The 15,007-nt window shown below is 53.3% G+C and overlaps 1 protein-coding gene across 1 annotated transcript; it reads left to right on the top strand.

The window, feature by feature from the left end:
• Positions 1 to 581: 581 nt before the first annotated feature.
• On the top strand, positions 582 to 12,003 carry S1PR3 (sphingosine-1-phosphate receptor 3). The gene is made up of 2 exons (XM_036882579.2): positions 582 to 821; positions 8,466 to 12,003. Exon 2 carries the CDS (start codon positions 8,509 to 8,511, stop codon positions 9,733 to 9,735), a length of 1,227 nt encoding a protein of 408 aa, XP_036738474.2. The 5' UTR covers positions 582 to 821; positions 8,466 to 8,508; the 3' UTR covers positions 9,736 to 12,003.
• The last annotated feature ends 3,004 nt before the right edge of the window (positions 12,004 to 15,007 follow it).

Genomic DNA, 15,007 nt, shown 5'->3' with positions numbered 1-15,007 from the left:
GCGAGCTGGGCACGCCGGGGTCTGCCCGGCGTCGACCCACAGGCAGAGCCCGTGAAAGTGGACGAGGACCGATCGAGCCGGTAACGATGGCAGAACGACCATCACAACAATGCAGGCGTCGCGGGCCCCGGCCCAGCCCAGCCCTGACCCTGTTCCGACCGGCCCCGGCTGGGTCCTGGGCCCCGGGGACGTCAGTCTGGAGTTCGCCCACGCACGGAGCAGGGTCCGCAGGCCGGCCAGAGGCGGGGGCAGAGGGGCGAGCCGGTCCCCCGAAGGGCGGCGAGACCGGAGGGCGCGGGAGGCCTTGCAGGACCCGCGAGGGGGCGGGCGCGGGGCTCAGGCCTAAGGGGGGCGAGGCGCGGGGATGGTAGGTGGGGAGGGTTGGAGAGATTGGGAGTTGGGAGTGTGGGCTGGGCGGTGGGGAGGAGCGGGGAGGTAGGCCCGGGTCGGGGAGGTGGGGAGGGGGCGGGGGCGAGGAGGTGGGGGACTGGGGATGGGGCCGGGGGATTGGCGTGGAGGGGGCTGGGGAGGGTCCGGGGGCGGGGAGGGAGGGTGAGGGGCGGGCGAGGCAGGCGGCCGAGCGCAGGCCCCGCCCCGCGGGCCTCCGGGGAAGTTTGCTCTGGGGCTGGCGCGCGGAGAGGCTGAGAGGGTCGGGCCGGGGACCAGCGACAGGCACTCGGCGCCGAGAGCGGTGTCTGGACTACCCGAGCTGCATTCCCGCGACCCGGGTACGAGCCCCAAGTCCCCCGATTACCCTGGTGTCCCAGCCTAGGCTGCATGTGAGCGGAGGACGGAGCCCGAAGCACCCTTTCCAGATGGAGGTGAGCGGGCGGGGCAGGGGGCTCCGGTCCCGGGGGTGTGGTGGGGACGGCTGGCCCACTGTTCTCATTGAATTCCAGCAGATCCCGGGCGCGACAGGAGCCTGTGCGGGCGAGCGCACCACTTGGGCATCACCCCCTCCTCCAGCCCATACATTCCGGTGACCTCGCCACGGCTCCGGGACAGGGGGTGGCTCCGTTTTAGCTGCTATTGGAGCAGTCAGAACAGCTGCGTCTTAATAACCCGAAGGGAAGAGAGGTGGTTCTTCAAGGAGACGCTCCACCCGTGGTTTTCCTGTGGCAATTAAAAAGTTAGGCACCCTCCCAGGATGGAGACTTCACATTATGGCGAACTGGAGACTTGGGGTGTGTGTGGTTGCGGTTCTACTGGGGAAAAAATCGTTCTTTTTAATTACATTTGCCACAAAATTCCATTTTCCCTTCTATTTCTGAAATGAGGCAAGCAGGGCCGGTCAGAATCCCTCAAGAAGATAAAGGCCTTGCAATGTAATAATGAGGCACCCACGGAAAATCAGTATGCCACATTCATAACTGGGATACAGCCCGGAGAAAGGGCAGGACAAGGCCTTGGGCCAGATTCTGGGAACTTAGGCGAGCTTCGCCTTTTCAGCCACCCCGTCTGCAAATGGTCAGTTGTTCTCTCTGGCACTGGATACCCCCAGTGACATTTCCTGGTGGGTTTTTATATTTAGGTGTAAGAGGGGGGCTTCTTGTTGGGTTTTTAAAGGGAACACGCTTTGCTATGCAGGTAAAGGGGAGCAGTGTGAACACAGGGTTCTCCTGGAAGATGTTTTGAAAATGGAAGGTCCTTGCTGCACCTGGAGCTGAGGCTCTGAGTGCTTCTAGAATTAGGCATCTTTCTGAGTCTGGGCCTTAGAGGTAGCAGACACTGTTCTGAATTTTTTTTCAACGTTCTTTTCTTTCTTAATGAAAATCTTGCAGGCACTGTTAAATCTAGGAATTATGAGAAGTCCTAGAAAGAGCCAGGGCAGTAGGTTCTGCAGAAGTGTGACTAACAAGGATGGCCGTGCCCACAGCCGGTAGAGGTGGCGGGGGGCTGTCTTTTGTGCTCAGGAGCGGTGGAAGTGCTGGACCCACAATTTCTCTCTCAGCTGATGCAGAGCTCGGCACCAGAATGAATAATGCCGCCGCCCACAGTAGGACCACACGTTGGGTTTTCTCAGCAACAGGTCATGTTGCGCCTGCTGCCTACTGCCTTTGTCACCTGAGGCCAGAGACCTAACGTGCAAAGTCAGCCCTGAGGAACCTCCCCTCCCATGTGGGCAGAATGATTTCTCAGCCAGTTTTCATCTTTGAAAATGTTGCTTTCCTTTTTGCATTTGGGAATTTCCCTAAGTGTATGACTCCCCTAATTTTCTGCCACATGTGGATTATTGGAACCCCCATTTCCTGTAGAAGGAGCCTTAAGTATTAGCTAAATGACTTTCCCAAAATTCAGGGACTGCGTTTCCTTCCTCTGGAAATTCTAACTCGTTTAATTCACTGATATCACTTCTGTGTTCCTACAGATGCTTCAGTATCTATGGCATATGGCTGTATTTTTCTTTTTTAAAGTGTGAGAATTTGAATGGGCCATCATCTTGAAAAACTGAGGGTCTCTCTACTACAGAACCCTTTTTTCTGCCAGGACTTTGGGTCGTGACTCAGGTGCCGTGACACATAGCCAGCCAGGCACCCACAGACAGAATAGGTTAATGCCTTAGCCAGAACCTACCTATTTTCTCACATTTGGCTTAGTGATTCCTTTATTAGGTTTGGAGCCATTCCATATTATTTCTTTGCTATATGTTTTCTGTGCCATTAATTAATTGCCTTAAGAAATTTTCGTAAGCTCTTGGAGATGATACGATATCCTGAGTGGAATCCAGTCTGGTTTCAGTTAATACATTTCAGTGATTGTTCTTACAGTGACTGGCCACCCAGTCACTTTTGTTTTCTTTTGTTTTTTTCACTCCATTTTTAAGAAATTGCAGCTGCATCTGTAAGAGCGCAGGCAAGAGGCCGGTCAGGTAAATCAGGGGCAAGGTTGTATGGTGTAGCGTACGGTCCCCGGCGGGGCAATCTGGCATCTGGTCAGCACCGTGAATGGAGAGAGAGTCCTGAGTCAGTCAGCCAGGCTGTCTGGCCCTGAAGACGCCACTCCATTCCTCGGGCATGAGGACTTTCCATTTGTTTCAGGAAAGCCCCCAGATTAACACTCCAGCATTTTGCTAGCATACTAGCCGTTTGGCCCTAAAGCATGCTGGTGACACTCTTGTCACCATCTAGATGAAGAGCACAGGGAAGAGGGTTGAAAGGAGCTTGCTTAAAAAGCAAAGAGAGTAAGCCCTCCTGTGTCAGAAGCAGTTCCCTTCTGGTGGGCCGACTGGGCACCCGGGAGAGCCCCACCGAGGCAGGCCCTGGGCTCCAGGGTTAACTCTGAGCCTTGCTGACCTAGGCGATACCTTGCAGAAAAGCTACTGGTAGCCGAAAGCCTGACGGTAGTCATGGGCTCATAGGAGCTCTGTTACTGGGCCTGGAGCACAGCGCAGCCTGCAAGGCTGTGTGTGAAGCCTCCCGCCTGGACCACCTCTGAAAGTGGAGTGAGGTCACCTAGGAAATCCGCAACGAGGGAAAATGCTCTCAGCAGAGGAATTTGCTGGGCACAGAGCAATGGCCACTCACCAGTTCCTTTCTAAATTCTTTTAAGCAAACAAAAATCTTGGCTTTCCAAGAAATGTTGCCTGTTGGCTAATGCTTAGTGCTTTAATTGAGCTTGGAGGATGAACTATTTGATTCCCCGGAAGGACATGCCTTTTAAAGCACAACAGCCTATATCTGGCCGGGAGAAATTTCCCACTGTCTTACTGCGCTTTTCTTCTTTGCTTTTGCAGAGTGGGGGAGGGACGGAGACAAACCCCAGACTGTGGAAATATTTTCCTTAATTTTTTTCTTCTTTTTATAGTTTGTTTATTTTTCAAATTGATGCGTGTAGAGAGTGAATGGCCAGCCTAGAAAGCACATCTGGAACCCATCGGCCAACCTGGGCTCACCCCTCCCCAGGGACGCACCCTGTAGGGGTGGAGGGGAGGGACACATGAGTGGAACAGCAGGGTCTGACCTGGGTGACACACAGGGAGCCACCTTCGAGAAAGCGTTTATTCCTTCTCGGCAAAAAGATAAACTGCTGGTGTTGAAAAGCTTCGAGGATCCCAATTTAATGGCAAAGTGCAGACTTCCTAGATAATGGTGTTTGGTGAGTAATCTCAGGGCTGCTCAGGTGCAATGCAGGCACCCCTCACTCACGGTGGGTGAGGCAGAGGGCACTGCAGGGGTCGAGGCCACCTGAGTGCAGCTCTTGGGGCTGCAGCCCTGCCAATGGACCCAAACCAGGCCTGCTCACGGGTGTGGCCTCTGGGAATCTGGAAGGCCACAGTGAGCACAAGCACCCCTATCCTGTCTCCCGTCCCACGCCCCGGCTCTCTGAAGACATACAGATGGTCGGCACTAGTCACGTTTCCCAGCATCAGGCCTCATGGAAATTAAGCAGTGATCAGGTTTCTACGAGGTAAAGGCAGGTGGCGGCTGCTACGAGCCCCAGACACTCATCTTTTAAAATAAAACAAAATGTGAGTGTTTCTGTGTAAATCCTGCTCTCGGTGGGGACTTGAGCTCCCCACAAACACCAGTTTGCAGGAGGGCTGGCTGAGCCCTGAGCCCCTGCAAATCCCATCCTGGACACCAGCCCCCGTCCACATCAAATCCCATCCTGGACACCAGCACCAGTGCTCAGAAATCCAGTGTCCCAAGGAGATACAGGTGGGTTCTCACCGTGAGGATGCCCTCCACGGCCCTCGGAGCACTGGTTCACAGCGTGTGAGCCCTGGAGTGGAGGCCACCCCATGTCCATAGACGAAGACAGTGGCCCATTTGTCCACATGATGGGAACAACACAGTGGAGTCACTGCCCCCCCCAACATCTGCGCACGGGACTGGCACCAGTGTGCGGCCAGGAGGGAGGCGCCAGGGCCAGTGGGTGCCTCAGCCCTCCGTTTATGTGGAGTCTGGAACAGGCTGCACTACTCAAGGGAGTGAGAAGCCCAGCTGGTGGTCCCATGGGGTGGGGAGTGGCTACAGGGCCTGAGCTTGGGGTGCTGCGTCAGGGCCCTCCTCTGTGGGTTGGGACAGGCTCTTGCCAGGAGTGCAGTGCCCAGCACAGGCACTGGCTGGCCGTGCAGGATGGATGTGCCAGGGAGGCCTGGTGTCCCACCTTGCCCTGAGCAGGGCTGGAAGGCTCTTGGAGATTTGGCGTGGAGAGGGGGCACTGCCTTCTTCCCGAAAACTCGAGGTCTGTGCTGCACCCCCACATGGTGGAACCGAACTCCTCTGAGATGCTTTGGCCACACAGAACGATGCTCAGACACACCCAAAATCAATCTGGCCTTTTGCCCAGCACTAAACTGTCCAGATGGGGCTGACTTTCTAATGCTGATAATCCGAGGAAAGGCAGCTTTTAGATTCTAAACAGAGTGGGATACCTTCTAGTTACCCAAAATGTGCAGAATCACACTTCATAATGTCCTGAAAGATTATGCCTCTTGAGTGATGAGTATTTTATTGTGGGAAATGACAGATCAAGTATAAATGGGAACATATGTCCACCGTCCATACCCCCGGTTCTGGCGGGCACCCGGCACAGGCCCTCTGCCGCACTGTGGTGGTGCTCCTGCTGCTCAGCTCTCACTGCTCGCTTGCTCTTCTGCTCTGCTCGGTTCCATCAACTCTGCACCTGCAGGGAGAGAAGAAGAAGATGCAGGTTGGTGTGGACTTCCTCCTCTCTTACCCCTGTGAATCGGGTCCAGCAGTTTCACGGGGACTCACCTCTCCGTGCTGTGTGAACAGTCATGGGCTGGGGGTGTCTGGCGGGGCTGGGAGGTGTGTAAGTCACCGTGGAGTCTTCCTGAAGACAAGCTTTGGATGTTCTGGGCATTCTGACCCTTTCAGAAGTGATGCCTGGAGCTCTCCTCCCCAGCTTGGTTGTAAATTCATGTGTGATGTCTGCTCCTCATCCCTTTAGGGACTACTGGTGTGTTCTTATGATTCAGACTGCTCGGGTGCCAACTCAGTTACCTTCATGACTCAGCATGTTAACCACTGATGTGCCATTATTGCTTCTGAAACAGAAACCCCTGACGGGGGTGCCGATGTCCCCGAGACATCTTGCGGCAAACTGGATGTGGCGTAGTGGAGGGGTGTCCACCTGGACATGGCAGCAGGCCATCTGGCATGGGGAGCACATGGAGGCCCTTGGCCAGCTGGTGAGCCCACTGTTGTGCTTGGGGTGCTGGGTGGCACATGTGTGGTGCGGGATGGTGCTGCCCGCATGGGGATGCTGTGCCTCGCTCAGCAGGAGGTGGGACTCTGGGGCCTGATGCTAATGGGCTACCTGTCCTGTGCCTTCGAGGCCCAGGGCCCAGCTGGCAAAGCCGGGCGTGGGTTCTCCACTCAAGGGCAGTTAGGTATGAGCAGATAAGCAGCGATCATTTACTTATTGGCCTCATGAGCATGCAGGTGCTATGAGTCTGTGAGTGTTAAGTAAGCCTCTCCAGGCAGAAGGCTCAGAGACTGTCAGCTGCAATAACTATTTCTAACCTTTAAGAGACAACTTGCAATTTGTTTTAAAAAGTGTTACACAGCCTCAGAGAAAAGTCAGCAGGGGCTGGGCAGGAAGAATCTGACCTGGGGCTTGAAGGACAGACAAGATTTAAATGAAAATGGAGGGGGTGCTGGGGGAAAGCTGCCATCAAGCGGCCTGTCCAACTCTGGGCCCCTGCAGACAAAGTCTGTTGTCCTTGCTGGGACACCGTCCAAACTGGTGGGGAGCCCTGCCTTCTGCGCAAGGCAGCAAGGTGCCCTTGGCCTGGGTAGGCCATGGTTGGGATGGTGGGTTGCAGTGTCCTATGTGGCCTCCAGGGGCTCACTGTAATGGGGGAGATGCTGGCAGGTCCCCCCAGCCCTTCATCATCAGCCCAGCCTTGGAATTTGCCTGCTCCTCCATTTGGAAGTTACAGAAGTTTCTGCCACTCTTGACATTCAGGCTGACCCCCAAGTCCTCTGCAGCCTCAAACAGCTGTCATGGGGGCCGAGAAAGGGCCAGGGGGCAGTTCCAGGCAGAGCACAGGCATCAGCTCAGACACCGGGGCCTGTGCATTTCCAGAACATGCAGCACATGGAAGCTCCAAGACATGGAAGAGATCGCTGTGAAGACGTGGAGGACTCCCCCTTCCCGATCTCACAGAACCCCAGCTCCCCAGGCTGGTGGAGGTGGGCCCGAGGGCCGGGAGCCCTGGCTGGAGCCCCCATTCCTCTTCCACAGAGCAGCTGCCGCGCTGAGCCCTGCTCCCTCCAGGGACCGAGGCCCTCTCCGGCCCTGACCGACACCTGGGAATGAGCTCAGTGGTGGGCGAGGACTTCAGACCCCACCACACCCCAAAATGCAGAGCCCAGATGTCCATGTATCTCTGAACCAAGCTCAGATCTGTGACTTAAACATCACAAAAGTGAAAAAGAAAACCTCCACTGGATACACACAGCAGGCTGTTCTAAATTCACCTCGATTTTGCTCTTAATTAAATAGTCCTTTTAGTTGAAAAGCAGTGAGTCCACGGAGAGCTGTGTCTCTGGTAGCTGGTCTGCACCACTGTGGATGTCACAGGAGGCGATGAGCATCACCATGGTGAGGGTGCAGAGACCCAGATGGGGGCAACGGTACGACTCAGCCATCGAGGGCCTGGCCCTTGGGCTCCCCACCTTCACTATCTCACTAGTGCTCCCAGGTTGTCGTTGTAGTGCATGTGCGCTGAGTTAGTTTTGGGAGTTTAGACGCTGTATCTAAACCGAATTTAAGCCATACTCAAAGCCTGTGTGCTGCCCCTTGCTTTTCCCTCCTCTGATTGCAGGAGAAACTGATGCCACTTTCACAGGCTTGTGTTTCCTCCCGCCTTTGCTCCATACTCAGCTGCTCACCAGAGAAGCAGCCACGTGGGCTGTGCGTGGCCTTAGGCTGGCCCTTCCTTGGCCACGTGGTCCAGCCTCAGTGCTCTGTGCCAGACACAGCTGGGGGGCCATTTGGACTCGGTCTCTGTCCCTGGCCCTGGAGCCAGAGGATACCATTCAGCGAGGTGGGTGCTGCCCACAGTGTCACTCCGGACTCACCAGGAAGGTTTCAGAAATCAGGCAGGTGCCATTTGGAGTCCATCCTCCTTTTTGTCCTAAGATAACCCTGATTTTCTCCCGGTGACTGGGTGTAACGGGTTACCGTTATTGGACTGGGGAGAGTTTCAAAGTGCCGTGAGGCTTCCGGATAGAAGTTTTATTTGGGTCTGTATGTCATCGTTACCTGAGTGAGTGGTCGTGACATCCATGCACGATTTTGCTCTGGGGCAGCTGCAGACACCAAGGTGCTTGCTTCGGTCCCAGTTACTTGGGAGGGGCCCTCTCCCAGCCCTTACACCACTGGCCATCCAAATGCTTCAGCATTTTGGTGCCTTTCTCCAGCTTCTTTGTTGCTGCCTCTCTTATGCGGAGGTACTTTATCTCTGGCGTCCCCCTCTGATCTTTCTGCAGGAGCCTGTACTCAGCACCGGCTGGGGCCTGGCCTGGGTCTCTGATGAAGCCTGAGCTGCTGTGCTTTTTCTGGAGATGGACGTTCCCAGGGCGCCCTCTGCCGGATCCTGGAGGCAAACACTGTGAGTTCCAAGTGATGGCGACCGTCCTGTCAGCGCTCTCCAGACTTTCCCCCTGGAATGAGACCCTGCACCAGCATTACAACTACGTGGGCAAGCTGGAGGGCAGGCTGAGAGACGCCCCTGAGGGCAGTGCACTCACCACTGTGCTGTTCTTGATCATCTGCAGCTTCATCGTCTTGGAGAACCTGATGGTTTTGATCGCCATATGGAAAAACAATAAATTTCACAACCGCATGTACTTCTTCATTGGCAACCTGGCTCTCTCTGACCTGCTGGCCGGCATTGCTTACAAGGTCAACATTCTGATGTCAGGCAAGAAGACACTGAGCCTGTCCCCAACTGTGTGGTTCCTGCGGGAAGGCAGCATGTTTGTGGCCCTCGGAGCGTCCACCTGCAGCTTGCTGGCCATTGCTATCGAGCGGCACTTGACCATGATCAAAATGAGGCCTTACGACGCCAACAAGAGGCACCGTGTCTTTCTCCTGATCGGGATGTGCTGGCTCATTGCTCTCTCGCTGGGTGCCTTGCCCATCCTGGGTTGGAACTGCCTGCACCACCTTCCGGACTGCTCCACCATCCTGCCCCTCTATTCCAAGAAATACATCGCCTTCTGCATCAGCATCTTCACGGCCGTCCTGGTGACCATCGCGGTCCTGTACGCGCGCATCTACTTCCTGGTGAAGTCCAGCAGCCGCAGGGTGGCCAGCCCCCACAACTCGGAGCGCTCCCTGGCCCTGCTGCGGACCGTGGTGATCGTGGTGACCGTGTTCATCGCCTGCTGGGCCCCGCTCTTCATCCTCTTCCTCGTCGATGTGGCCTGTGAGGTGAAGCAGTGCGCCATCCTGTTCAAGGCCCAGTGGTTCATTGTGCTGGCTGTGCTCAACTCAGCCATGAACCCCGTCATCTATACGCTGGCCAGCAAGGAGATGCGGCGAGCTTTCCTGCGGCTGGTGTGCGCCTGCCTGCTCAGGGGCCGGGGTGCCCGCTCCTCACCTGCCCGCCCCGTGCTCCACCCCAGCCGAAGCAAATCCAGCGGTAGCAATAATAGCAGCCCCTCCCCAAAGAACAAGGAAGACCCTCCGCAAACGGCTGCCTTGCCTTGCATAACAGACAGAAACGAGACTCTGCACAACGGCACCCTTTGCTAGTGAGGGCATTTGCACCCCGGAGTGGGGTCCTCCAACCCCTGGCTCTGCAGCTGCGACATTATTTATTGCAGGCCTCGTGTCTGGGGCTCTTCCAGAGCTGTGAACAGGACGTTTAACTTGTCAGCAATTAAAGCCTGCCCAGTGTGGACGTCTGTCGAAGAGGGGACCCAAGGACTCACTAGCCCTCTGCAGTGTAGACAGCATGCCCTATCTGATTCAGCTCCAGAATCTTCTGGAGGTGCCCAGCTGCTGCCCTCATCAGCAGCCCAGCTGCTGCCTCCCCCTGATGCCCAGAGAGGGAAGGAGGAGGGCACACGGTGCCCGGGGTGTGTCCCCATGTGGGCACAGTATGTGGCAGCTGCACGCTGTGCCAACTGCATGGACCGTGTGCTGTGTATTCGCCACGTCTGTGCTGCGGATTGCTCGTGTTCCCAGTGTCCACTGCTGGTACATGTGGGAGCTGCCAGCACAGCTATGTAACAGGCTGGCCAAGTAGTTTCTGATGGAAGGACAGGAGTAAGGATGCAGGGGGATCGAGGTGGACATGCCGGCCCATTTCTCAGACCGACGGGAAGTCTGGTGTTAAGCAGGTTTTGGATGCCCAAATTCCCATAAAGCGGGTTTGTCCGCAGCTGGTCTCAGATGCAGGGGTCTGCCCCCAAACAGTCCCAAGACACCCTGACATCTGACGGATCCTGGAGAAAACTCCCAAGTTCAACAGTGTCTGTCCCCAAAGGGGCTGCTTTGCTTCTGTCATGTGTCTCCACAGAGTCATAATCTCATCCAAAATCCAAGTTAGACAGATTACATGATTGTTTTGGGGTTTTTCCAAATCACAGAAAAGCCAGCCAGGGTCTTCGAGCGGCCTGTGTCCCCAGAGAACCCGGAGAGGACCCGCGAGGGGGAGCTGGAGGACGGACGCCCGGCCTGTGTCACCTCCAGCTTGCAGAAGCAGCCTTCTGTGTACGTGGGCACTTTGGCCACGAGTGCAGTGGGCAGTTTCTTTTGAAGTCGTGGAGGCCTACGAGATGGCACTGTGATCTTTTGTTGAGTTTGATTCTGTATCAGAAAAGCACCAAGTCGGTACCACCCCCCGTCCCGCTGCCCCGTGTGGTCACAGCTGAATCACTGGGGCTGTGAGCGTCTCCCGGCTTCTCGAAAGCTGACCCTGACAGGCACTCTTAGGGCAGCTGAAGCATCAGACGAGGCTCCGGCTCTGCATTCGTCAGAGGAATGTAACGATGCTCTAAGCTTACTTTTTAATGGAGGTTGACCCTGTATCTTCACCTTAGCAGGGATTAGTTAGAAGGCATTTTGTCCTTCCCAAGGACTTGGCAAGCCACACACATGCGTGAAGGGGAGCACACACATGTGTAGAGCTCCCACTGACACAGAGCTGACATGCTGAGCTCTTTGGGAAGCAAAAACGAGTCAACCTTCAAGAGGATTCAGCCTTCGAGAGGAGTCCTTTAAACAGTTAAACCCACATCATAGCTCTTAGAGATTTTTAAGTTTGATAAGAAATTTGCCTGAGTACAAAGGGGAAGAGAAATCTTCATTTAATTTTTGAAGAGAAATTGACTCCCATTTGTTCCCCGATGCCAGTGCCTCTCAATGAGGAACATTTCCGTGGGGCCCAGGGGATCCCTATGTACTGACCAAAGACTGTCCTCATTTTTGTTACTGATGAGATAAATCCTATTTATAAGGAGATGCCTACCAGTGGCATTTTTTCACCTTCTTTAACATCACTGAAAAGGAGCTTCTCTTATCAAATAGCTTAAGAAAACCCAGGGCATTTCTAGAAAAGTTAAGCATTAGTGTGCACTGGGTTAAGAAAACATAGCAGGGCTTCAGAGAGCCTGAATGTTGGCAGTTACACTTTCACATAGGTAACAAAATGACTTTAGAGCTTCCTAGCTGAAGGGCTTTAGGCTCTCTGGCTAATATTTGTAACACCTTGCACGACAACCCCAAATCCCTTTTAAGATAACACAAAAACTTCAAGCAATCTGAATGAAAAATACTCCCCAAGAGATACTTGTGTTCATTTGACATATGCAAAAAAAAAAAAAAGGATCAGCTTTAATACCAACATGTCATTCATACATATGTCTGTCCATTCATACATGTACCCCAGGGCTGGACAGCACTGAGGTGTTTCACAGCCGTAGGGAACTAGTGCATTCAGTCTCATTCATTTAGTGGCTTTCACTGTGTTCCATGTATGTTTTCTCAAAAAATAAAACCAAAAAGCCTTTGTTTGAACCTGTTGTTGGCAGTCATTGTAGGGGGTTAGCCCTGTGGTGTGCAGAACCCAGCCTGGGTTCCTGACTGCTCCCAGGGTCTCTGCAGGACCAAACCACTCCTGGAGCCTCAGTGACCCTGCCGTCCTACACCTCCACGAACACAGTGAGTGGCAGTGCGGCTTTGGGTATCAGGGTGCGTGCTGCCAATGTTAGCAGGCAAGCCTGCTTTGGGGAAGGTCAGTAGAGTGCCCTTCATTAGGGAAAGGGTTGGAAATCATGGTAGTCAATGTACAGCCGAAAGGGATGCGATGTTCGGTTCTGCCCCATTTGCAACAGGAGAGAAGAGTTCAGAACCAGCCCCTTGCGGGCTGCTCCTTACAAATGGTGTTTTGTTTAGCCTATGTCTGTGTGTCCACCCTGTGCTCGACATAGAGAGGCCAGTGCTCCACGTAACTGGTGTGGCGGTGCCCCAGCATGGCCAAGGACTGCAGCCTTCTGCCACTTTTGGTTCTGCCCAAGGCTGACTATGCAGAAGGTGAGCACAAAGTCCCATCAGGAATACTTCTGCCAAGCTGCCGCTTTCAATCAACACCTCTGGCAGATGGGCCCTGGCTTTGCTGTGATTGATGGAGTTTTAAGGGGTGTCCTGGGGACAGCAGAGTGTCTGCTTTCTGTGCAAAGGCTTCAGAATCCCCTCCTGTCCTTTGTGAGGCGATACAAGATGCGCCACCCAGATGAGAGACTTTTCACAAATCCTTTATTGCCCACAGACTTACATCAACAGTCATTTAAACAGTTAACAATATAGAAACAGATGTTTCTCTCTACCCTTGACCTGTGGCTATTCTGCACTGGCAAAGAGCCTTTCACAGAAATGTAACAGGTGTATTTTCTAGAACACTTAAAGTTAAATTACCAAGTCTATGCTTTTAAGTTGTATCTATGCTGGCAAACCTCAAACCCAAATATTGTTAGTATCTGAGTCAAATACCCAAGGGTTCGCTACATAACCTGGAGCACACACCCACAATTCCTGAAAGGAAGGCACGTGTTCTGATGACCAGTGGTAAGGAGGGCACAGCATTGTTTGAATGGGTGTGGCAGCCTCCCGCCTGGGCCACAGCGATGGCACCCAGGGACACCGCATGGCAGTGCCACTTGGCTGCTATGGGAGCACAGGGACATGCCTGGTGCATCCCCAAAGCCTCGCTTCCTGGAGGAGTGGAGTGGACTTGCTGACGGCGAGGAGAGAAGCCAGTTCTCTTCACCTGGATTGTTGAATGTCCCAAATGTTGGCCAAATCACTCAGGTGTTATTTTTCATGGAACAGAGATTAGAAAACTGGAAATTGGTTTCGTATTTCCACTCCTCAGGCTCTAAGGACCAATTCTGTTCCAATATCCAAGTAGAAAGTGGTGCATTAGCAATAAACCCAGAGATCTTCATGGTAATTCTTTTCTGTTTCACAAAAGTTAATGGAAAGAAAACACAACTTACAAACCATATGTATGAGTGTATGTAATTTGCCATCCAAATGCTTTTTAAAAAGTGATAAATATCTTATTAAATATTAAATTTAAATGGAGTTCTCTCCTAATCCTTGGACTTAAACACCAAATGTTTTACAATATTTATTCTGCAACAAGTTATATTAAAAAGTCAAATGAACACCGAGCATTCCACTTGGCAACTGACACAGTTGTTACAGGAATGGCAAGTCAGTGTTCAAAGATGGGATTTTCCCCTTAATTTCTGCTTTGTTAATTGTCGCTTGATTTGATGGTTAGAAACTTTGGTTGTGGTAAAAATGTCCCAGATGAGTGTGAGTGAGTCACTTCACATGCTCAGGCCCCCAGCATGTGCTGCCCATGCACACATTTTCTCCCTATGTAGCATTTCAAGGTGAAACAATGAAACAGACCCTTGACACTGTGGGATTCATTTCCGGCACTTTCCTCTGAGAGAGTGGCCCTTTTAGCACTCTCGGGAAGCCCTGTGTGCTTTGTGTGAACAGGGTCATCACGCAGGGAGGGTGTCTGTGATGCAGGGAGCAACCTCCCGACTAACACCAGATGTTGGGCCCAGGAGGGTGACCTGCCCTCCCCAGCCTCCCACGCCTTGTCAGCCTGCTCGGAACCCCCAGTCCCAACTGCCACCAGTTTACCAGAACTGGGCCTCTAGGGTATTACTGAACTTGTCCATGCCAGCAGCAGGCTTGTCCTGCTCCTACTGATGGTAAACTCAAGCAGGAGGGACATCGGGCACTCACTTCTTTATCCGGGACCCCAGCTCAGTGCCGGCCACTCATGATCTACTGCATGATGAAGAGTAGATCACTGCTTCTCAGAGCAGGGATCCATACTGGAACGGAAAGTAAAACCATCTGAGTAGAGGTTTATTAGTCTAGATCAGTGGCCCAAGATGATTTCTAATTCACTGCAGACATTCTAGAAGATTGAAGTCACTTTAGATTCACTGGACCCTCAAAGGACAAAAACTCCAAAGAAGGCTACACATCCATCCTCACCCATTAGCTCCACTCCCTTCTCCTTCCTGGCCATATGCACCCCCCAAAATGAGAAATGGGGTTCATTTAGCACTAGAACTTCATGGATTACTGCTCATTGCAATTTTTTAAATCTACCCTTAGCTCCTCATTCTTGAAGCAGCAAGTTTACTGCCATCCAGCTCTAAGGGTGTGGGGGTGTCTTTCTGTTGCACATCAATGGGGTGCCATGCATTACACGGGTACAAGGGCCAGTATTGTAGCCCCATGAGATGGTGCCAGCTGACAAATGCATCCTTCCATCTCCTAAAAGACAACATCTGTTAAATCACATGGAATCTCAACCCAGATGCTTTTAAATTACAAACGGTTGTGGACGTCCTAACACCACAGGACCCTCTGGGGCATCGCAGTGTGTCGCCTCAAGGGAGGGCGCCAAGGCGAGGCACTGCATGGGGCACCCACCCCTTCATGGAGTGAGGGGACGCCTGCTGGAGCGGCAGCCAGCCCCTTTACC

This window comes from Manis pentadactyla, chromosome 3, assembly GCF_030020395.1.
Source record: "Manis pentadactyla isolate mManPen7 chromosome 3, mManPen7.hap1, whole genome shotgun sequence".
Taxonomy (NCBI): domain Eukaryota; kingdom Metazoa; phylum Chordata; class Mammalia; order Pholidota; family Manidae; genus Manis; species Manis pentadactyla.
This window is presented reverse-complemented; position numbering and strand designations above follow the sequence as displayed.